Genomic DNA, 24340 nt, shown 5'->3' on the forward strand with positions numbered 1-24340 from the left:
GCCATTGAATTTCCGCTTCAAGATTCTTGCTCTTTTTTCTTTCTGTTTTTTTGGCAAACTCACAAAGCTTTATTGAACCGTCACACAATTTACAGGGAGAACAAGAGATCTCCAGGAATACCAAACCAAACATGACGACCTATCCCTAGACTCAAAGCATGCTTTGCTAGTTTGTGGGCATGGACATTCGAGGTTCTAAACTCATGTAAAATTAAACAAGAGGAAAAACTACTAGAGCTTTGGTTGATCTCGCGAACAATAGCACCACATAGAGGCGATGATCCCCTCCGAATAGCTTCAACCGCCATTTTGCAATCAGATGCCACTAATATCTTATGAATATATAGGCCATTTGCTACAGATAGAGCCTCTCTAATCACCAACGCTTCCAGCACCTCAGGATCCTCAATATTCCTGAAAACCACAGCTGATGCCCCCCAGAAGACACCAGAACCGTCACGACAAATAGCGCCTACAGCCCCAAAACTTCCCGACCTGGACACTGCTGCATCAACATTTATCTTTGCGTGTCCTTCCTCGGGTGGTATCCAGGAGTTTGGTCTTGGTGTTGCCGCTGCGTGTGGTCTGGGTTCCCGCTTTGAAAGGCACTGCAAGTCGGTAATATCTCTCTTTATGAACGCATGTGTTGCAAACGGAGTTTGTAGAATTCCTTTGTGAATAATCCTCCGTCGTGCAGACCAAATCGCCAGAGTATGATGATCATTGCTGTGAATTCTTATTGTGGTAGCTCACAGCAAACAGCCACCCCTTCGCATTTTCATCCCGATTCATACACATGTGCCGCACCATTTCATCATTTGATAGTGCCCACACCACTACTAGGAAAAACACTACCAGTAGCGTATGCTTTTGCATATCAGTAGCGCGGGTTCCCACGCTACTACTACGACGCTACAGCTAACTTTTAGCAGTAGCGCGTTTTTTACCCCGCGCTACAGCTAAAAAAGTTAGTACTAGCATGGTGTCACCCACGCTATCACTATTCCACACCTACGCTACTACTATCTAAGTACTAGTAGCGCCCCATTTACACCTACGCTACTACTATCCAAGTACTAGTAGCGCCACATTTTCCCCCACGCTACAACTAACTAATTAGATTTTTTTTAAGTCAGATGCAGTTTTCATGGATGGAAATCAAGACACGTCCAGTGCAAATAAACTAAGTTCCAAAACCATCTTAGCACTTGCAGCATTCATGGATACAGCATTGAACATCTCAACTCGAGATCTCAAGATCACATTTAACATCAGATGCAAACAACTAGACCACTTCTCTAGATGTATCTACCAAGGCTCGGAGTTCAAACGTCGGTGGATCCGAGCACTCCCTCCCGCCGGACGGTGGCGTCGAGGTCCTCCACCTCGGCGACCTCCGGCGTCGCAATGACCTGGACGATCATCTATGCAGCGCGGTCGCCGGGCTTCATGATGAAGTCCACCTCCGAGTGGTTGAAGAGCACCACGCCCACCAAGCCACAGTAGTCCATGTCGATCACCCTTGCGCCCACGTCGGAAAGTGAAAACTTGTTAGTTGGCGTCTGCATCCAAATCTAATAGGGTATTTTCTTTCTTTTTAGCACATGCACATGAATCAATAGTAATGCATAATAACAAGAAAAAATAACCATGAATCCTAAAGAAAAAGATCATTCTTTGGGCCAGGTTGATAGTTTCGAGGCACAGGAAAGGATAATATTGGTAAAAGTCTTCATTACAAGAACAATGGGCTGAGATTTCTCAAATGACATTTGTTTCACCAACAATGATTAATGACGAGACAAGTAAGATTTACCTGAGCAGCGTCAGCATACCCTCTGGTCCTTGCAAGAACTTGAATGCCAAGGTTCTTAGCTTACTCCCCACTGACTAGCACAAGTGCAGCAGCACCGTCGCTGTACATTGAATAATAAGAATGGCATTACAGTTACACTTCCAGGCAAACATTGCTTTACATAACTTATATTAACCATGGAGAAAGCCTAAATTCAAGCTACGAAATAATATAGCTTCAGTACACTCTTAAGATGATACATTTACTACTGTAGATATATAGCATAGTTTGGCTGCATGCTGCATATACCAAAGGTAATCTGATCATGTAAAAATAAATCTACAATGCTACACTAAGAAGTACCATAATTCTGAATGAAATAGTTGAGTTTAGAGGTATTAAATGGACACACTTCGATCACAAAGATCAATATCTACTCGCTTAAATTCAAATGCTTTACTCAAGATTGTGAAATCATACTTGACTCTGGCTGCATATTAATTACTCTACAATGTTTAAAGGGAGCACATTGTTTATTCATTAGTGCACAATCTTCATAATGGGCGAAAAATTCAAAAAAATTAGCTCACTTAGAACTAGTGGTCGTCTTACAAAAGAAATAAATAATACTCCCTACAGAGGGAGTATGAATTAACAGTTCTAGTAATGCTAAAATAATTACTCCGTACATAATTTTTGTTATTCTACACTCAAAAGCATCCTCAGAAAATTCTTACAGCAGAAGTTGCTCTGCTCACCACCTTGAGGCATATGCATCACCACCTTAAGCAAACACATGCACCAGGACAACCCACGGCCATGGCGCATCAACCAATCAACCAATGCATGTTTTCTGTATGTCATAGGCTCTCGGTTAACTTCGCTAATAATCAGTACGTATTTACTCACTTTCAGGGAACATATGCTATCTTTTGTCTGTACAGCATATAAAAATGGAAATACAAGAAATAAAACAAAAGATTCTATGCAACTGTGTAATGCTCAGAGCACATCTAAAATGACATTCTCTATATGCATATCTGTAATGCCTAGGGCCTACAATAAGAAACAATTCATTAACAGACGGTCTCTTTGGAGATAAGACATTCAGATTTGGCAAAATTTGAAGAAATCAGGATTCGGATGTTCGAAAGGAAAGCACATGAATGGAACACAGAAAAAATCAATCATTCAAAATCAGCAATGTGTAGCACAATGTACTCCCTTTAAACATTAGTGCTGATCTCCACGGGCAGCTAGCAGTGTATACATCGAACTTCCCAAAACCAAAAACTAAAACCCAAAAATACAAACACACAAACACACACAAGCACGCACGGTCTACAAAACCAAGACCCAAGATACAAACCCAAACGGCACACACCAAATAAATGGTAACGAAACCCCAAGACCTTCTTTCAGAGTTCTTTTGAACTACATGTACAGGTACATGAGGTTCTGCTGGAGCTTAGCTTGGTTCCTGCAGCACCGCAGCAGTAAGTTGTAGGCAAAACAAGGCTCAGCGTGTGGGCGTTGTAGCCTGTTGGGCAATGAACATTAAGCAAAAAAATTGTGGGACGATTGTGCAGTGATTGGTAACCAAAGGTGTACTCCCTGTCAGTAACCACAAAGTAAGCATATGCACATGTCAGAACACGCACGAGTATGAATGAAAATAAAGATGAAGCTGCTGCTCGGCATTGACAGTAGGGAAGCAGAGAAACAGTGCGCTGAATAAGAAACATTGGTACTTTTCTACACAGTAATTAATCACGTCTATCAGACATATACTTTTTCATAAATAAACAACCTAGAACTAGCACAGATCAACTTGGGTCTCAACCAATGTACTAAAATCCGTAGCATCACCATTAGGACCTAGTATAACCAACGTGGATGTCATTTGTGAACACATTTGATTGTCCAAACTGGGAAGGCCCTTGAATCTCTCTCTATTAGACGACCATAACATATTCTAATTGTTCCTAAACACTACTCCTAACTGATATGATGTTACCGTCAGAGCTAAGATATCAAAAACTACATAAAACACTACATCATTCCATCATGAGGGCAGTGCTCCAACAACACAGTTGCTGGAGTAGATCACAAGGATATCAGACCTGCCGTGGTGGGTCATCATGGCCATGCTTGAGCTCGGGCAGGACCTCTTGGTCGCCCTAGGAGCAGACCCCTCCCGCCCCTCCTCCTCGAGCAGAGCAGGGCTGGCGGCTAGGTGCGCCCCTCCTTCTCCTCCTCGATCAGGGCAAGGTTTGTGCCCTCTTGCCATCATTGTCGTCTGTCGTCTCTGCACCATGGTGACCTGCAGCAAAGGGACGGATAGGAGGAGAAGGAGAGGTGAGGAGGAAAGTGTGGACCTGAGCAAGGAAGGAGGGGAAGGGCCTACCTGGGCAACGCCGGAGACGGATCTCGCAAGCTCCGGCCTCGCCATCGCCGATTGTGGTGGATTCCGGCAAGAAGACGGGAGGCGCCCGAAACCCTAGCGGCGGGCGAGGGCGCAACCCTTGAGGCGCGGATCTGGAAGGGGGGAGAGGGGCAGAGCTTGGGGGCGTGTTGCGCGCGGCCGGAGTCGCCGGAACCGGCCGACATGGGCGGCGGCGGCGGTGAGGAGATAGTGGGGGAGAGGAGCTGGACCGAGGGTGGGGGTGAGTTTCACGAGAGAGAGGTTTTTTTCTTTGAGAGAGAGAGTTTGGTGCGGTGGGAGTGGATCGGGTGGGGTGGGGGTGCGGCAGTGGACACGTAGTAGCGTGGGGTGTGTCCTATTCACTTAGTAGTAGCGCAGGTTTTATAACCCGCGCTACTGCTATGCTCTATCCTTAAGGGATATTCATTAATAGCGTATTTTTTTGTCATGCGACTATCAGTAATATTTACTAGTAGCGAGGGGTCAATATATCGTGATACTAGTAATTAGCAGTAGCGTGGGTCAAAATAAAGCGCTACTAGTAAGCGTCTATCTATAAGCTATTTCCTAGTAGTGCACATTCCTTGCTAAAGAGCAGTCTAAGAGTGCGCGTCTCCAGTCATCATCCGCCCGGTAGATGGCACACACATGAGACGAGGCCATATTCCAGCGATGAAGAGTATCTCCTATGGGTAAGGAGTGTCGTGCCAGCCGCCAGGTAAACAGTTTTAGTTTTGAAGGAACTTACATACCCCACACACAGGACCACTCTTTACGCTCCAGGGTCTACACACCCTTTCGTTTTCTCTAGCCATGCATCGCGGCTAGTTTTTAGATTTTGATATAAGATAAAAGTACACCCGGGGAGCCATAGTTTTCACTAGAGGCTTCTCTCGAGAAAAAATAGCATACGGTGGATAAACAAATTACTGTTGGGCAATTGATAGAAATGCAAATAATCATGATGATATCCAAGACAATGATCATGTATATAGGCATCACGTCTGAGACAAGTAGACCGACTCCTGCCTGCATCTATTATTATTACTGTTGGGAAACACAGTAATTTCAAAAAAAATCCTATGATCACGCAAGATCTATCTATGTGATGCATAGCAATGAGAGGAGAGAGTGTGTCCACGTACCCTCGTAGACCGAAAGCGGAAGTGTTTAGTTAACGTGGTTGATGTAGTCGAACGTCTTCGCGATCCAACCGATCCAAGCACTGAACGTACGGCACCTCCGCGTTCAGCACACGTTCAGCTCAGAGACGTTTCTCGTACTCTTGATCCAGTTGAGGCCGAGGGAGAGTTTGGTCAGCACGACGGCGTGGTGACGGTGATGATGAAGTTACCGGCGCAGGGCTTCGCCTAAGCACTACGACGATATGACCGAGGTGTGTAACTGTGGAGGGGGGCAACGCACACGGCTAAACAGTTGTCAACTTGTGTGTCTTTGGGGTGCCCCCCTCCCCCGTATATAAAGGAGGGGAGGAGGAGGCCAGCGGCCAACAAGGGGCGCACCAAGGGGGGGGACTCCTACTCCTAGTTGGAGTAGGTCTCCCACCTTTCCTAGTCCAAGAGGAAGAAGAGGGGGAAGGAGGTGGAGAGAAGGAAGGAGAGGGGGGCCGCCGCCCCTTCCCCTTGTCCAATTTGGACTGGGGCAAGGGGGGCCGCTCACCACCTCCTGGCTGCCCTCTCTCTTCTCACTAAGGCCCATGAGGGCCAATAGCTTCCCGGGGGGTTCCGGTAACCTCCTGTACTCCGGTTTTATCTGAAACTTCTCCGGAACACTTCCGGTGTCCGAATATAGTCGTCCAATATATCAATCTTTATGTCTCGACCATTTCGAGACTCCTCGTCATGTCCGTGATCATATCCGGGACTCCGAACAATCTTCGGTACATCATATCACATAAACTCATAATACCAATCGTCATCGAATGTTAAGCGTGCGGACCCTACGGGTTCGAGAACTATGTAGACATGACCGAGACACGTCTCTGGTCAATAACCAACAGCGGAAGCTGGATGCTCATATTGGTTCCTACATATTCTACGAAGATCTTTATCGGTCAAACCACATAACAACACGTGTTCCCTTTGTCATCGGTATGTTACTTGCCCGAGATTCGATCGTCGGTATCTCAATACCTAGTTCAATCTCGTTCTCGGCAAGTCTCTTTGCTCGTTCTGTAATACTTCATCCCGCAACTAACTCATTAGTCACAATGCTTGCAAGGCTTATAGTGATGAGTATTACCGAGAGGGCCCAGAGATACCTCTCCGAAACACGGAGTGACAAATCCTAATCTCGATCTATGCCAACCCAACAAACACCTTCGGAGACACCTGTAGAGCACCTTTATGATCACACATTTATGTTGTGACGTTTGGTAGCACACTAAGTGTTCCTCCGGTATTCGGGAGTTGCATAATCTCATAGTCTGAGGAACTTGTATAAGTCATGAAGAAAGCAGTAGCAATGAAACTAATACGATCATAATGCTAAGCTAACGGATGGGTCATGTCCATCACATCATTCTCCTAATGATATGATCCCGTTCATCAAATGACAACACATGTCTATGGTTAGGAAACATAACCATCTTTGATTAATGAGCTAGTCAAGTAGAGGCATACTAGGGACTATATGTTTTGTCTATGTATTCACACATGTACTAAGTTTCCGGTTAATACAATTCTAGTATGAATAATAAACATTTATCATGAATTAAGGAAATAAATAATAACTTTATTATTGCCTCTAGGTCATATTTCCTTCAATTACTCCACACATCGACCGCTATCCAACATGCATCTAGAGTATTAAGTTCATAAAGAGCGGAGTAACGCCTTAAGCAAGATGACATGATGTAGACAAAGTAAACTCATGCATGAATAAACCCCATCTTTTTACCCTTAATAGCAACGATACATACGTGTCATGTGCCCTTCTATCACTGGGATTGAGAACCGCAAGATTGAACCCATTACAAAGCACCTCTTCCCATTGCAAGATAAATCAATCTAGTTGGCCAAACCAAATCAATAGATCGAAGAAGAAATACGAAGCTATAACAATCATGCATAAAAGAGTTTGAAGAAAACTCAAATAATATTCATGGATAATCTGATCGTAAACTCACAATTCATCGGATCCCAACAAACATATCGCAAAAAAGAATTACATCGGATAGAACTCCAAGAACATCAAGGAGAACATTGTCATGAAGAACATCAAGAGAGAAGAAGCCATCTAACTACTAACTATGGACCCGTAGGTCTGTGGTAAACTACTCATGCATCATCGGAAGGGCGGCAAGGTTGATGTAGAGCCCCCCCTCCCCGTGATCAATTCCCCCTCTGGCGGGTGCCGGCGGAGGCCTCCATATGGGATCTCACGAGAACCGAAACTTGCGGCGGCGAAAAAAGTATTTCGGGCTTCTCTTCGATCCGAGGGGAATATTTGGGTATTTATAGAGGTGAAATTTGGTCAAGACGCTCTGCGAGGGGTCCACAAGCCTGTGGGGCACGCCCCACGAGCTTGTCACTCTCTCGTGGGTCTTCTGGTCCTCCCCGAACCTTCTAGGGTCTCTTCTGGTCCAGAAAAAATTAATTCAAACTTTTTTCTTCGTTTGGACTATGTTTGATAGTGATTTTCTGAAAAGTCAAAAACAGGCAAAAATAACAACTCGCACTGGCACTAAGTTAATATGTTAGTCCCAAAAAATGATATAAAGTTGCTTGTAAGTGAGTACAAAACATCCAAGATTGATACTGTAATAGCATGGAAAATCATTAATTATAGATATATTGGAGACGTATCACATACCTAGACAATCTATTTTTTGCTAAGCCTAATTTGTTAAGAAAAGCTAAAAATTGGTAGTTGCCTATGTTGGGGATCGTTGCAGAAATTAAAAAAAATTCTACGCATCACCAAGATCAATCTATGGAGTAACTAGCAACGAGAGAGAGGGGAGTGCATCTTCATACCCTTGAAGATTGCGAAACGGAAGAGTTGCAAGAACACGGTTGGAGGAGTCGTACACGTAGCGATTCAGATCGCGGTCGATTCCGATCTTAGCGCCGAACAATGGCGCCTCCGTGTTCAACACACGTGCAGCCCGGTGACGTCTCCCGCGCCTTGATCCAGCAAGGAGGAGGGAGAGGTTGGGGAAGACAACTCCAGCAGCAGCACGACGGCGTGGTGGTGTTGGAGCAGCGTGGACTTCAGCAGGGCTTCGCCAAGCACCGCGGAAGGAGGAGGAGGTGTTGGGGAGGGGGAGGGCTGCGCCTTGGATGTGGTGCCGCTGCCCTCCCACCTCCCCTCTATTTATAGGGGTAAGGGAGAGGGGGGCCGGCCCCCTCCAGATGGATCTAGAGGGGGGGGCAAGGGGGGAGGCTTGCCCCCCAAGCCAAGGGGGGCGCCCCTTTAGGGTTCCCCCCCCAACCCTAGGTGCATGGGCCCTAGGGGATGGCACCCAGCCCACTTAGGGGCTGGTTCCCTTCCACATACAGCCCATAGGGCCCTCCGGGGCAGGTGGACCCTCCCGGTGGACCCCCGGAACCCCTTCGGTGGCCCCGGTACAATACTAGCATACCCCCGAACACTTCCGGTGACCGTATGATGACTTCCCATATATAAATATTCACCTCTGGACCATATCGGAACTCCTCGTGACGTCCGGGATCTCATCCGGGACTCCGAACAACATTCGGTAACCACGTACAAACTTTCCCTATAACCCTAGCGTCATCAAACCTTAAGTGTGTACACCCTACGGGTTCGGGAGGCATGTAGACATGACCGAGACATATCTCCGGCCAACAACCAACAGCGGGATCTGGATACCCATGTTGGCTCCCACATGCTCCACGATGATCTCATCGGATGAACCACGATGTCGGGGATTCGATCAATCCCGTATACAATTCCCTTTGTCAATCGGTACGTTACTTGCCCGCGATTCGATCGTCGGTATCCCAATACCTCGTTCAATACCGGCAAGTCACTTTACTCGTTACGTAATGCATAATCCCGTGACCAACTACTTAGTCACATTGAGCTCATTATGATGATGCATTACCGAGTGGGCCCAGAGATACCTCTCTGTCATACGGAGTGACAAATCCCAGTCTCGATTCGTGCCAACCCAACAGGCACTTTCGGAGATACTCGTAGTGCACCTTTATAGCCACCCAGTTACGTTGTGACGTTTGGCACATCCAAAGCATTCCTACGGTATCCGGGAGTTACACAATCTCAAGGTCTAAGGAAATGATACTTGACATTAGAAAAGCTCTAGCATACGAACTACACGATCTTGTGCTATGCTTAGGATTGGTTCTTGTCCATCACATCATTCTCCTAATGAGGTGATCCCGTTATCAATGACATCCAATGTCCATGGTTAGGAAACCGTGACCATCTATTGATCAATGAGCTAGTCAACTAGAGGCTCACTAGGGACATGTTGTGGTCTATGTATTCACACATGTATTACGATTTCCGGAAACACAATTATAGCATGAACAATAGACAATTATAATGAACAAGGAAATATAATAATAACCATTTTATTATTGCCTCTAGGGCATATTTCCAACAGTCTCCCACTTGCACCAGAGTCAATAATCTAGTTACATTGTGATGAATCGAACACCCATAGAGTTCTGATGTTGATCATGTTTTGCTCGTGGAAGAGGTTTAGTCAACGGATTCGCGACATTCAGATCCGTATGCACTTTACAAATATCTATGTCTCCATCTTGAACATGTTCACGAATGGAGTTGAAGCGACACTTGATATGCATGGTCTTCTTGTGAAACCTGGGCTCCTTGGCAAGGGCAATGGCTCCAGTGTTGTCATGGAAGAGAGTCATCGGGCCCGACGCATTGGGAATAACTCCTAGGTCGGTGATGAACTCCTTCATCCAGACTGCTTCCTGTGCTGCCTCCGAGGCTGCCATGTACTCCGCTTCACATGTAGATCCTGCCACGACGCTTTGCTTGCAACTACACCAGTTGACTGCCCCACCATTAAAAATATACACGTATCCGGTTTGTGACTTGGAGTCATCCAGATCTGTGTGAAGCTAGCATCGACGTAACCTTTTACGACGAGCTCTTCATCACCTCCATAGATGAGAAACATATCCTTAGTCCTTTTCAGGTACTTCAGGATGTTCTTGACCGCTGTCCAGTGTTCCATGCCGGGATTACTTTGGTACCTTCCTACCAAACTTACGGCGAGGTTCACATCAGGTCTGGTACACAGCATGGCATACATAATAGACCCTATGGCTGAGGCATAGGGGATGACACTCATATTTTCTCTATCTTCTGCCGTGGTCGGGCATTGAGCCGTGCTCAATCTCACTCCTTGCAATACAGGCAAGAACCGCTTCTTGGACTGATCCATATTGAACTTCTTCAATATCTTGTCAAGGTATGTGCTTTGCGAAAGACCAATGAGGCGTCTCGATCTATCTCTATAGATCTTGATGCCTAATATGTAAGCAGCTTCTCCAAGGTCCTTCATTGAAAAACACTTATTCAAGTAGGCCTTTATGCTTTCCAAGAATTCTATATCATTTCCCATCAATAGTATGTCATCCACATATAATATGAGAAATGCTACAGAGCTCCCACTCACTTTCTTGTAAACACAGGCTTCTCCATAAGTCTGTGTAAACCCAAACGCTTTGATCATCTCATCAAAGTGAATGTTCCAACTCCGAGATGCTTGCACCATCCCATAGATTGAGCGCTAGAGCTTGCATACCTTGTCAGCATTCTTAGGATCGACAAAACCTTCTGGCTGCATCATATACAATTCTTCCTTAAGGAAGCCGTTAAGGAATGCCGTTTTGACGTCCATTTGCCATATTTCATAATCGTAGAATGCGGAAATTGTTAACGTGATTCGGACGGACTTCAGCTTCACCACGGGTGAGAAGGTCTCATCGAAGTCAACCCCTTGAACTTGTCGATAACCCTTAGCGACAAGTCGAGCTTTATAGATGGTAACATTACCATCCGCGTTCGTCTTCTTCTTAAAGATCCATTTATTTTCTATCGCTCGCCGATTATCGGGCAAGTCTGTCAAAGTCCATACTTTGTTTTCATACATGGATCCTATCTCGGATTGCATGGCTTCAAGCCATTTGTTGGAATCTGGGCCCGCCATCGCTTCTTCATAGTTCGAAGGTTCACTGTTGTCTAACAACATGATTTCCAGGACAGGGTTGTCGTACCACTCTGGCGCGGAACGTGTCCTTGTGGACCTACGAAGTTCAGTGGTAACTTGATCATGATTGTCATACTTAACTTCCTCTCTAGTCGGTGCAGGCACCACAGAAACATTTTCTTGCGCTGCGCTACTCTCTGGTTCGAGAGGGGTCATCTCATCAAGTTCCACTTTCCTTCCACTTACTTGTTTCGAGAGAAACTCTTTCTCCAGGAAGGACCCGTTCTTGGCAACGAAGATCTTGCCTTCGGATCTGAGGTAGAAGGTATACCCAATGGTTTCCTTAGGGTATCCTATGAAGACACATTTTTTTGACATGGGTTCGAGCTTTTCAGGTTGAAGTTTCTTGACATAAGCATCGCATCCCCAAACTTTTAGAAACGACAGCTTAGGTTTCTTCCCAAACCATAATTCATACGGTGTCGTCTCAACGGATTTCGACGGAGCCCTATTTAAAGTGAATGCGGCAGTCTCTAAAGCATAACCCCAAAATGATAGCGGTTGATCGGTAAGAGACATCATAGATCACACAATATCCAACAGAGTGCGATTACGACGTTCGGACACACCATTACGCTGAGGTGTTCCAGGCGGCGTGAGTTGTGAAACAATTCCACATTTCCTTAAGTGCGTGCCAAATTCGTGACTCAAATATTCCCCTCCACGATCTGATCGTAAGAACTTTATTTTCCTGTCACGTTGATTTTCAACCTCACTCTGAAATTCCTTGAAATTTTCAAAGGTCTCAGACTTGTGTTTCATTAAGTAGACATACCAATATCTACTTAAGTCATCAATGAGGGTGAGAACATAACGATAGCCACCGCGAGCCTCAACGCTCATTGGACCGCACACATCAGTATGTATGATTTCCAATAAGTTGGTTGTTCGCTCGATTGTTCCGGAGAACGGAGTCTTGGTCATTTTGCCCATGAGGCATGGTTCGCACATGTCAAATGATTCATAATCAAGAGACTCCAAAAGTCCATCTGCATGGAGTTTCTTCATGCGTTTGACACCAACGTGACCAAGGCGGCAGTGCCACAAGTATGTGGGACTATCATTATCATCCTTATATTTCTTGGCATTCACACTATGAATATGTGTAACATCACGTTCGAGATTCAATAAAAATAAACCATTGACTAGCGCGGCATGACCATAAAACATATCTCTCATATAAATAGAACAACCATTATTCTCGGATTTAAATGATTAGCCATCTCGCATTAAACGAGATCCAGATACAATGTTCATGCTCAAAGCTGGTACTAAATAACGATTATTGAGGTTTAAAACTAATCCCGTAGGTAAATGTAGAGGTAGCGTGCCGACGGCGATCACATCGACCTTGGAACCATTTCTGACGCGCATCATCACCTCGTCCTTCGCCAGTCTCCGCTTATTCCGCAGCTCCTGTTTTGAGTTACAAATATGAGCAACCACACCGGTATCAAATACCCAGGAGCTACTACGAGTACTGGTAAGGTACACATCAATAACATGTATATCACATATACCTTTGGTGTTGCCGGCCTTCTTGTCCGCTAAGTACTTGGGGCAGTTCCGCTTCCAGTGACCGTTTCCCTTGCAATAAAAGCACTCAGTCTCAGGCTTGGGTCCATTCTTTGGCTTCTTCCCGGCAGCTTACTTACCGGGCGCGGCAACTCCCTTGCCGTCCTTCTTGAAGCTCTTTTTACCCTTGCCTTTCTTGAACTTAGTGGTCTTATTCACCATCAACACTTGATGTTCCTTTTTGATCTCCACCGCCGCTGATTTCAGCATCGAATTTACCTCAGGAATGGTTTTCTCCATCCCCTGCATATTGAAGTTCATCACAAAGCTCTTGTAGCTAGGTGGAAGCGACTGAAGGATTCTGTCAACGACTGCGTCATCCGGGAGATTAACTCCCAGCTGAGACAAGCGGTTGTGCAACCCAGACATTTTGAGTATGTGCTCGCTGACAGAACTATTCTCCTCCATCTTACAACTGTAGAACTTGTCGGAGACTTCATATCTCTCGACCCGGGCATGAGCTTGGAAAACCATTTTCAGCTCTTGGAACATCTCATATGCTCCGTGCTGCTCAAAACGCTTTTGGAGCCCCGGTTCTAAGTTGTAAAGCATGCCGCACTGAACCAGGGAGTAATCATCATTACGCGACTGCCAAGCGTTCATAACGTCTTGAGTTGCTGGGAAAACAGGTGCTTCACCTAGCGGTGCATCAAGGACATATGCTTTCTTGGCAGAGGATGATCCTCAAGTTCCGGACCCAATCCATATATTTGCTACCATCGTCTTTCAGCTTGGTTTTCTCTAGGAACGCGTTGAAGTTGAGGGCAACATTAGCGTGGGCCATTTGATCTACAAGACATATTGTAAAGATTTTAGACTAAGTTCATGATAATTAAGTTCATCTAATCAAATTATTAATGAACTCCCACTCAGATAGACATCCCTCTAGTCATCTAAGTGATACATGATCTGAATCGACTAGGCCGTGTCCGATCATCACGTGAGACGGACTAGTCATCAATGATGAACATCTCCACGTTGATCGTATCTTCTATACAACTCATGTTCGACCTTTCGGTCTTCCGTGTTCCGAGGCCATGTCTGTACATGCTAGGCTCGTCAAGTCAACCTAAGTGTATTGCGTGTGTAAATCTGGCTTACACCCGTTGTATGCGAACGTTAGAACCTATCACACCTGATCATCACGTGGTGCTTCGGAACAACGAACCTTCGCAACGGTGCATAGTTAGGGGGGAACACTTTCTTGAAATTTTAGCGAGGGATCATCTTATTTATGCTACCGTCGTTCTAAGCAAATAAGATGTAAAACATGACAAACATCACATGCAATCAAATAGTGACATGATATGGCCAATATCATTTTGCTCCTCTTGATCTCCATCTTCGGGGCGCCATGATCATCATCGTCACTGGCATGACACCATGATCTCCATCATCGTGTCTTCATGAAGTTGTCTCGCCAACTATCACTTCTACTACTATGGCTAACGGTTTAGCAATAAAGTAAAGTAATTACATGGCGTTATTCAATGACACGCAGGTCATACAATAAATTAAGACAACTCCTATGGCTCCTGCCGGTTGTCATACTCATCGACATGCAAGTCGTAATTCCTATTACAAGAACATGATCAATCTCATACATCACACATATCATTCATCACATCCTTTTTGGCCATATCACATCACACGACACATGCTGCAAGAACAAGTTAGACGTCCTCTAATTGTTGTTGCAAATTTTTACGTGGCTGCTATAGGTTTCTAGCAAGAACGTTTCTTACCTACGCCAAAACCACAACGTGATATGCCAATTTCTATTTACCCTTCATAAGGACCCTTTTCATCGAATCAGATCCGACTAAAGTGGGAGAGACAGATACCCGCTAGCCACCTTATGCAACTAGTGCATGTAAATCGTGGAACCTGTCTCACATAAGCGTACGTGTAAGGTCGGTATGGGCCACTACATCCCACGATGCCGTCGAATCAAGATAAGACTAGTAACGGCAAGTAAATTGACAAAATTGACACCCACAACAACTTGTGTTCTACTCATCATAGAAACTACGCATACACCTAGCTCTGATACCACTGTTGGGGATCGTTGCAGAAATTAAAAAAAATTCTACGCATCACCAAGATCAATCTATGGAGTAACTAGCAATGAGAGAGAGGGGAGTGCATCTTCATACCCTTGAAGATCGCGAAACGGAAGCGTTGCAAGAACGCGGTTGGAGGAGTCGTACACGTAGCGATTCAGATCGCGGTCGATTCCGATCTTAGCGCCGAACAATGGCGCCTCCGCGTTCAACACACGTGCAGCCCGGTGACATCTCCCGCACCTTGATCCAGCGAGGAGGAGGGAGAGATTGGGGAAGACAACTCCAGTAGCAGAACGACGGCGTGGTGGTGTTCGAGCAGCGTGGACTTCAGCAGGGCTTCGCCAAGCACCGCGGAAAGAGGAGGAGGTGTTGGGGAGGGGGAGGGCTGCGCCTTGGATGTGGTGCCGCTGCCCTCCCACCTCCCCTCTATTTATAGGGGCAAGGGAGAGGGGGGCCGGACCCTCCAGATGGAGCTAGAGGGGGGCGGCGGCCAAGGGGGGAGGCTTGCCCCCCAAGCCAAGGGGGCGCCCCCTTTAGGGTTCCCCCCAACCCTAGGCGCATGCGCCCTAGGGGGGTGGCACCCAACCCACTTAGGGGCTGGTTCCCTTCCACATACAGCCCATAGGGCCCTCTGGGGCAGGTGGACCCTCCCGATGGACCCCCGGAACCCCTTCGGTGGCCCCGGCATAATACCGGCATACCCCCGAACACTTCCGGTGACCGTATGATGACTTCCCATATATAAATCTTCACCTCCGGACCATTCCGGAACTCCTCGTGACGTCCGGGATCTCATCCGGGACTCCGAACAACATTCGGTAACCATGTACAAACTTTCCTTATAACCCTAGCGTCATCGAACCTTAAGTGTGTAGACCCTACGGGTTCGGGAGGCATGTAGACATGACCGAGACATATCTCCGGCCAATAACTAACAGCGGGATCTGGATACCCATGTTGGCTCTCACATGCTCCACGATGATCTCATCGGATGAACCACGATGTCGGGGATTCAATCAATCTCGTATACAATTCCCTTTGTCAATCAGTACGTTACTTGCCCGAGATTCGATCGTTGGTATCCCAATACCTCGTTCAATCTCGTTACCGGCAAGTCACTTTACTCGTTACGTAATGCATAATCCCGTGACCAACTACTTAGTCACATTGAGATCATTATGATGATGCATTACCGAGTGGGCCCAGAGATACCTCTCCGTCATACGGGGTGACAAATCCTAGTCTCGATTCGTGCCAACCCAACATACACTTTCGGAGATACCCGTAGTGCACCTTTATAGCCACCCAGTTACGTTGTGACGTTTGGCACACCCAAAGCATTCCTACGGTATCCGGGAGTTACACAATCTCATGGTCTAAGGAAATGATACTTGACATTAGAAAAGCTCTAGCATACGAACTACACGATCTTGTGCTATGCTTAGGATTGGGTCTTGTCCATCACATCATTCTCCTAATGAGGTGATCCCGTTATCAATGACATCGAATGTCCATGGTCAGGAAACCGTGACCATCTATTGATCAACAAGCTAGTCAACTAGAGGCTCACAAGGGACATGTTGTGGTCTATGTATTTGAAGGAAATATGCCCTAGAGGCAATAATAAAGTTATTATTTATTTCCTTATGTCATGATAAATGTTTATTATTCATGCTAGAATTGTATTAACCGGAAACATAATACTTGTGTGAATACATAGACAAACAGCATGTCACTAGTATGCCTCTACTTGACTAGCTCGTTGATCAAAGATGGTTATTCTTCCTAACCATAGACATGTGTTGTCATTTGATTAACGGGATCACATCATTAGGAGAATGATGTGATTGACTTGACCCATTCCGTTAGCTTAGCACTCGATCGTTTAGTATGTTGCTATTGCTTTCTTCATGACTTATACATGTTCCTATGACTATGAGATTATGCAACTCCCGTTTACCGGAGGAACACTTTGTGTGCTACCAAACATCACAACGTAACTGGGTGATTATAAAGGTGCTCTACAGGTGTCTCCGAAGGTACTTGTTGGGTTGGCGTATTTCGAGATTAGGATTTGTCACTCCGATTGTCGGAGAGGTATCTCTGGGCCCTCTCGGTAATGCACATCACATAAGCCTTGCAAGCATTGCAACTAATGAGTTAGTTGTGAGATGATGTATTACGGAACGAGTAAAGAGACTTGCCGATAACGAGATTGAACTAGGTATTGAGATACCGACGATCGAATCTCGGGCAAGTAACATACCGATGACAAAGGGAACAACGTATGTTGTTATGCGGTCTGACCGATAAAGATCTTCGTAGAATATGTGGGAGCCAATATGAGCATCCAGGTTCCGCTATTGGTTATTGACCAGAAACGTGTCTCGGTCATGTCTACATAGTTCTCGAACCCGTAGGGTCCGCACGCCTAACGTTACGATGACAGTTATATTATGAGTTTATATGTTTTGATGTACCGAAGGTTGTTTGGAGTCCCGGATGTGATCACGGACATGACGAGGAGTCTCAAAATGGTCGAGACATGAAGATTGATATATTGGACGACTATATTCGGACACCGGAATGGTTCCGGGGGTTATCGGTGTAGGAGATATGCTTTCCGTTAATGGCTCGCGTTTCCACCTTCCCTGTTAAAATTGAATAGCTGTTAAATATCTGGTTAAAACTTTACGATTGGTACCGTAATATGAGGATTGTCCTCAAAAGTGCCGAGAAGGACTTTGTCCTATCGCATGCTTTCCGTATCCTCCCGCTAATGCTATGGATCATGTGACTCTTGTCCTTTGATCCAAAAGCTATAATTCCGTTTCAGTCAAGTGCAATATGTTTGCTTCCATGAAACCCAAACTTCGAAAGTTGGGATAGTTATATGATATTCATGGAACTGAAAATTATTTTCAGATACAAACAAAGCAATGTTTGTTTGCAAGTATTAGTAAAAGTGTTTACTATGCATTTGACTGTTGGGAAAGGGATCCAGAAGAACGCCTGTCATATAATGAAAGGTGAATAAAACAACAACTTAAAGAGAAAGGAAGTGTCCAAAGGGTGTTAGTGTGACTTACACGCCTAGGAAGTCCGGAGCTAACGCCACTCTTAAGTTGGGTGCTTCTTTTGCGAGTAGGAGAAATACTAAAAGTTAAACTGTTAGAAGTATAAAGGCAGAAAGAAAGAAGACTGGAATATCCAGCTCATGTATGAATGTCATACAAGTTTTTGATGTATAGAAGGCTGGTCAAAGATATAGTTCTTGTGAATTATGGTTAAACATGTTAATCACTAATTCTTGGGTATTGTGAGTTCATCACAAAAATGCCCGCTCGATTGCATTCTGTTGCAACTCGATGTAAGAACTACTATGGCCTGAAAGACTAGCTAGAAATGAGGTTAAGGTATACATAGGGAACATAGTAAATGTTACTATACCTTCCATCGGTGTATTGCCGTCTGTATTTATTTTCATAATTCATTTAGAGTTTTACAAACTCTATCCCATTGCATAAGGCATCTTGCAAGAAGGTTGTTCATAAGAGAACTTTTTATGTTCGATGTTATGAATAACACAAGGGCCATACTTTCATTATGAATGAGATGTATGTTATGAATATTGATAATAATACAATACCTCTAGGTTTACTTTCATAATTCATTTTAGAGTTTCATACACTCTAGCCCATTGCACAATGTTTGTTGCAAAAGAGTTGTTCATAAAAACAACAATTGTTGTTAAGTATTATGAATAACATGAAGGGCCATGCTTCCATCCAAGATGGGACGTATGTTATGAATATTGAGGGTAATATGATACATCCATAACACTGACGCTAAATGTCGCAAGACTAAAAGAATACCACACAAGTGTGGCACTACATTTGGTCACATTGGAGAAACCCGCATGGAAAATTCCATTATGATGGATTTTGAAGTCTTTTTGATTTTGAATCATCTGACACTTGCAACTTTCCTCCGAAAAGTGAAGTGACTAAAATACCGTTCACAGGCCATAAGGAACGAACAACAAACTTATTAGTGATCATACATTTGATGTGTGTAGTCCGATAAGTGTTGTTAGTGGTGGATTTATTTATCTTCAGAAATGACTCAAGTAGATGGATATTTACTTGATGAGACGTAAGTCTGGATCTTTTGAAATCATTCGAAAGGTTTTCAAAAATGAAGTAGAAGTTATTGTAACAAGAAAATTATGTTTCTGCAATTTGATTGCACAAAGGAATATTTGAGTTACATGTTTAGCGAATGTCTGATGAGTTGTGAAAGGGGTTTCATAACTTGCACCTCCCGGAACACCACTGCAAGTGAAAAGCCCATGGAGATGTAATCTAACCATTTATGACATGGTAAGGTCAAAGATGACATAAATAAATTTGCCATTATCCTTTTTAAAGTGATGCTTTAGAGACTGCGGCTTTTACACTGAAAAGAGCTACATCGGGTCTGTTGAAATGAAGCCATGGTATGGTACGCCCAACCATGTTGTATCTTTTCTTAACATTTGGAATATGGGGCTTGTGTAAAAGGTTACAAACCTATTCCAAATCAGACAAGTGCTACTTTGTAGGTTATCCCAAGTCATTGGGTATTCCTCCCTCACTATACCGAGGCAAATAGGTTTGCCACAAAGAACGGTATGCTTTTAAAGAGAATGGTTCTTTCTAAAAGGTGAGTGGGAGAATAGTGCAACTCGGCGAGATAAACAGTATCTTCATCAGATCAAAGGAAAGAGACCTTGGAAGTAATTCCAGAGTTTCCTACTGCGACTGATACGGAAGTCTCTACAATAAAATGTATGAACTTCGGTCGAACTTGCAGCTGAACCACGTAGGCAAGGCTCGTGCAAACCTCTCAGGTGCACAAACGAGATATTGTTGTTAGACAACATTATACCTACGATACACAAGGAAGCGTTGATGGGCCCTGACTCCAGAATTGGCTAAATGCCAATACAATCCGAGTTAGTTTCAACATAAGTGATTCAAGATTAAAAGCTTGATACACCTTTCGGAAGACTTAGAGTCTAACGAATATTTATGGAACTTAAATCTGATACGGATAAAAATGTTTTATCCATAAAGCTCGACTTGTTGAAATAACAAGTTCAAGAGTTGACTACGATGACGTTGTTTTCATCGTAGCGATGCTTAAAGTCGGTTCGGGTTGAACTAGCAATTAATACATATTTCAATCATGAGATATGAAACATGGATGATAAAAGGATTTCCATCTGATGGAAATGAAAGCTAGGACTTGTATATGATACAGTCCAAAGTAATTTGTCGATCCAGAGGATGCTAGTAGGTATGCAAACTTTAGAGTTCCAGCAATGGACAGAAGAGAGCAAAATGGAGTTGGAATCTTCGTGTTTTGATGAAATGGTCAAAGGGGTTTTGACTTCATCAATGGGTAACGAAGATGCTTGTAATTCAAGAAAGTAAGTGGGAGCGTAATAATATTTCTAAAAACCTTATGTGCTTGGCACATTGGTAATTGGAAATAAATTTCTTGACACAAATTAGGACTTCATTTGAAAATAGTTTTTCGATGAAGTGCTTAGGCTAAATAGCCTCAATATTAGGCATGATGATCTATGGAGATAGATTTACCTAATGGGGCTAAGCAATGAATACATATTGACAAGATGCTAAAACCTTTTAGCATTTAAAACGCCAAGGAGTGATTCTTGCCAAAGTCACATGGAAAGAGTTTTTGCAAGACTCGGTGTCCCAAAACACTGATGAGTAAAATACATGATGCAGATTCCACACACTTTTGTGTTTGGATTAATCATGTATTCCATGGTATGTAAAACAACCAGATATGTCCGATACTCCCAAGGTGTTGCGAGTATGGATACCAAAGTGATCAAATTACTGATCATGGGACAACAGTGAAAGATGTCACAGAGTACTAGAGTAAGTACTGATGACATGGTTTTCTCGCAAGCAGAGATCATGAAGAGTTCGTTGTAAAATGTTACATCGATACAGTCTTCATCTTTTCTCCATGCGATTTTCGATTTAAATTAAGGGTTTTGTGTAACACACAATGTGGTGGCACAGTTAGTTGGAATTTGTTCAAACTAGTTACTGTGGCGAATTCTATAACAAGGGCTAAGTATGTTGACGCTTTAGAAGCGACAAAGAAGATGTTGAATCATATAGTTCATTCATGAACTTAGTATAGTTCCAAGATGGCTTTTGACAATGGGACACTACTGCAGGTAGTTGCTCCATAACTCAGTCTGAGGAATCCAGGTTCGACCTGTGATTCACATACATACAAAGCCAAGTCCACACAAAATATGAATTTTGTGAAAATGCGAGGACATGCAAAGATACACACGGAACTGAAGTCGTCAGATCCGTTGGACATCAGGCTATACCACAAGCGAAGCATATTTACACCGGTGTGCCACAGGTGTGAAGTGCATTAGCATAAGCTAGATTATTGTCTCTAGTGCAAGTGGGAGTCTGTAGGAGATATGCCCTAGAGGCAATAATAAATGTTATTGATTATCTCCTTGTTCATAATTATGTTTATGTTCCATGCTATAACTGCTGTGGTTCCCGAGCCCGTATATCCATAAAGGCTCTGGGGAGAACCCATATGCACGTGTGGAATAATAAACGGTAAAATGTATTCCTAGTCGTGCCTCTAAGACTAGCTCAAGTGTTGCATGATGATTATGTTTTCCCAATCATGGGCATGTCTATGCCAAGCAACTTTGAGGGCACAATGTCAGGAAGGACATTTGTGTTGAATCGACCCGAATTGATGTTATGCTATGAGATTCATTCGTCACAAGTTTATTGGTACATAACACAGAGATGGTTAACGTTTGCATGATTCCTTAGACCATGAGAGTATCGAGTTTCTTCATGCTTGCTTCATGAACTTTGGGGTTTGTTAAACGTCATCCGTAAATGGGTGGCTATTACGGCGGCTTACGGGTTCATGGAAAAGTGTGTCAAGTAACTTGATAGCTCAAGATTGGGATTTGCTCCTCCGACGATGGAGAGATATCTCTGGGCCCTCTCGGTGTTACGGTATCCATCATCGTCTGGCCAGACACTTTGTGATTTGATCACGGGGATGCCGGAATACGATAACGAGAAAAGAGAACAATACCGGTAACGAGGTAACTAGCATAGTGGACAAGTTGTTGATCCACGGGAATGCCAACATGTCTCACCTCGGGTATTTGTAACATATCGCGAAGCAACAGGAATAGCACACGGCAACTGGAGGTTCACTCGAATATTTATTCGTGTGGGTATAGGGGTCAATATGGGTGTCCACGGCTCCGATGTTGATCATTGATCGGAAGGGGTTCTGGGTCATGTCTATACTTCACCGAACCTATAGGGTCACACGCTTAAGGGTCATCTATCTGCTGAATACTAGACAGGGAGTCTGAGAGAAAATCACCGAAAAAGTTTCGGACACCGAAAAGTTTCGGACAGCGGAATCGTACCGCAGAGAGAGGTCATCGGATAAGTTTCGATGATACCGAAAAGTTGTTTCGGGATACACCATGAAGTCAAATTGGTTTCGGCACATGCCTGATAATTCTTGGAGGATGCCAGAATCATTCTGGAAGCTTTTTGGAATTTTCTGAGATAAAAACCGGAAATGTTCCGGAGCTGCCGGAGCCACTTCAGATGCGTTTCGCAGATGAAAATCACTAAAACCGGAATTGTTTCGGAACGCGTTGAAAATCATTTTAGTGGGTACTGGAAATGTTCTTAGCCCACATAAATATTTTCAGTTCGATCAGACGCTGAAAAATGTCGTCGTGAATAGTGAAAATCAGCTTTATGGTTACTTTATGGAAAGCCACCTTTTGGGGCTTTGCTCCAAAAGATCTTGGGGATGACATGGATGGATAGGAGCCATTTTTTGGGCCCCTCATGGGGGTGTGGCCGGCCACATGGGGTATCCCCCCTTGGGGACCCTCTTGTTCCTTGGTTTCACTCCTAGGTCCTTGTGGAAGGACTTCATTCATGTGCATTTTGGGTTTTTTGTGAAACTACCCTACCCCCTTGGGATTTCCTATAAATAGAGGTGGAGGGGCAGCCCTCCACACTCATCCCTTGCTCTCATACACATGCCATGCATTATCTGGCTTCTTCTCTCCCTCCCACGAAAAGAGTTTCGTAGAGCCGTAAGGCTGTCTGGGTTCCGGCAGGAACTAGTTCTGGACGGCGAAGCCCTGCCGGATAGATGACACCGTATGTGTGCAACTCTGTAGAGAGATCGTAGTTTCGGTCTTAGTTCGTGAGTGCCTCCCGAAGGGCTGTCCGTGTGACCGTCCGAGTTTCGAAGGTCCTCCCGAAGGGCTGTCCGAGTGACCGTTCGAGTTTCGAAGGTCCTCCCGAAGGGCTGTCCGCGACACCGTCCGGGGGGCTGTTCGACCGCCTCCCGGAGGGCTGTCTGAGGAGCAGATGAGGGTATACATCCTCGCGGTTGGGAGGTTGTAAATCCTAGCTGCGGGGATCTGCACCGCCGATCGTCATCGACTCTACTTCCCGCTGCGCTACGAGTCGGTAACGAAAAAGATCAAACCATGTATGCAGTCTCCATAGTGGTCCTGGGCTGGTGCGTAGGTCGGAAAATTTTTGTTTTCTGTCACGTTCCCCTTCAGTGGCATCAAGAGCCATGCTATGCGTAGATGCAAGTTTCGATCTAGAATACATGGAGATGTATGGGTATTGCATAATATAATTAGGTAGTAGATGAGATCTATTGCTGAAAATTATTTATGCGGGTGACAGATGAAATCTGTTACCCGAGGTTCTTGTTGCTTCCCTAGAATTTGTGTTTGCTCAATCTCGAGACAGCATGGTGGAATTTGACAAAGTTCTGGCAATCCGTGATCCTGATTGATCATGGAAGTGCTATCAGTTCTTTGGGTTCTGCCGTAGTCAAAAGAAAGATGAAATTCGCAGATGAAAGGGCATTGCAGATATGATCTGCACGGGGGTCATGCGTATGACGAAGTTTAGTATGGGGCTCGAGATTTAATTATCCCGTGTTTCATACACCCCGAGATGTTAATCTAGCAACTTGAATAATCATACTTGATGATAAAACGTTGGTCGCTGCGGTTTAAGTCAAAACCTTAGAAGCCACGTAAAATAAATTTTGCATAAACCGATTAGAGGCGTCTAACTTGGTTTTGC

The 24340-nt window shown here is 44.5% G+C and overlaps 1 protein-coding gene across 5 annotated transcripts; it reads right to left on the minus strand.

Moving 5' to 3' along the window:
- Positions 1 to 1184: 1184 nt before the first annotated feature.
- Positions 1185 to 4547, minus strand: LOC109739777 (uncharacterized). Of its 5 annotated transcripts, none has more exons than XR_012201813.1 (5): positions 4203 to 4540; positions 3919 to 4118; positions 2557 to 2648; positions 1817 to 1916; positions 1185 to 1521 (listed from the first exon to the last, which is right to left on the minus strand). XR_012201813.1 is itself a non-coding variant. In XM_073508008.1 (4 exons), exons 1-3 carry the CDS (start codon positions 4245 to 4247, stop codon positions 1891 to 1893), a joined length of 471 nt encoding a protein of 156 aa, XP_073364109.1. In that variant the 5' UTR covers positions 4248 to 4547; the 3' UTR covers positions 1185 to 1521; positions 1817 to 1890. The 5 variants fall into 5 exon arrangements, 2 of the variants coding, with proteins under 2 accessions (XP_073364109.1, XP_073364110.1); XR_012201814.1 differs by having other exon boundaries at positions 2554 to 2648; XR_005770560.3 differs by having other exon boundaries at positions 1817 to 2648; positions 4203 to 4542.
- Positions 4548 to 24340: the final 19793 nt, after the last annotated feature.

The sequence above is a fragment of the Aegilops tauschii genome, chromosome 2, assembly GCF_002575655.3.
Source record: "Aegilops tauschii subsp. strangulata cultivar AL8/78 chromosome 2, Aet v6.0, whole genome shotgun sequence".
NCBI classification, from domain to species: Eukaryota; Viridiplantae; Streptophyta; class Magnoliopsida; order Poales; family Poaceae; genus Aegilops; species Aegilops tauschii.

Excerpts from the sequence above, each read along its gene's own strand:
- LOC109739777 (XM_073508008.1), bottom strand. The coding sequence starts at position 4,247 with ATGGCGAGGCCGGAGCTTGCGAGATCCGTCTCCGGCGTTGCCCAGGTA. Across the intron at positions 2,649-3,918 it reads ATGATGACCCACCACGGCAG|AAAACATGCATTGGTTGATT; the intron begins GTCTGATATCCT and ends TATGACATACAG. Across the intron at positions 1,917-2,532 it reads TGAGCAGAGCAACTTCTGCT|CGACGGTGCTGCTGCACTTG; the intron begins GTAAGAATTTTC and ends TTCAATGTACAG.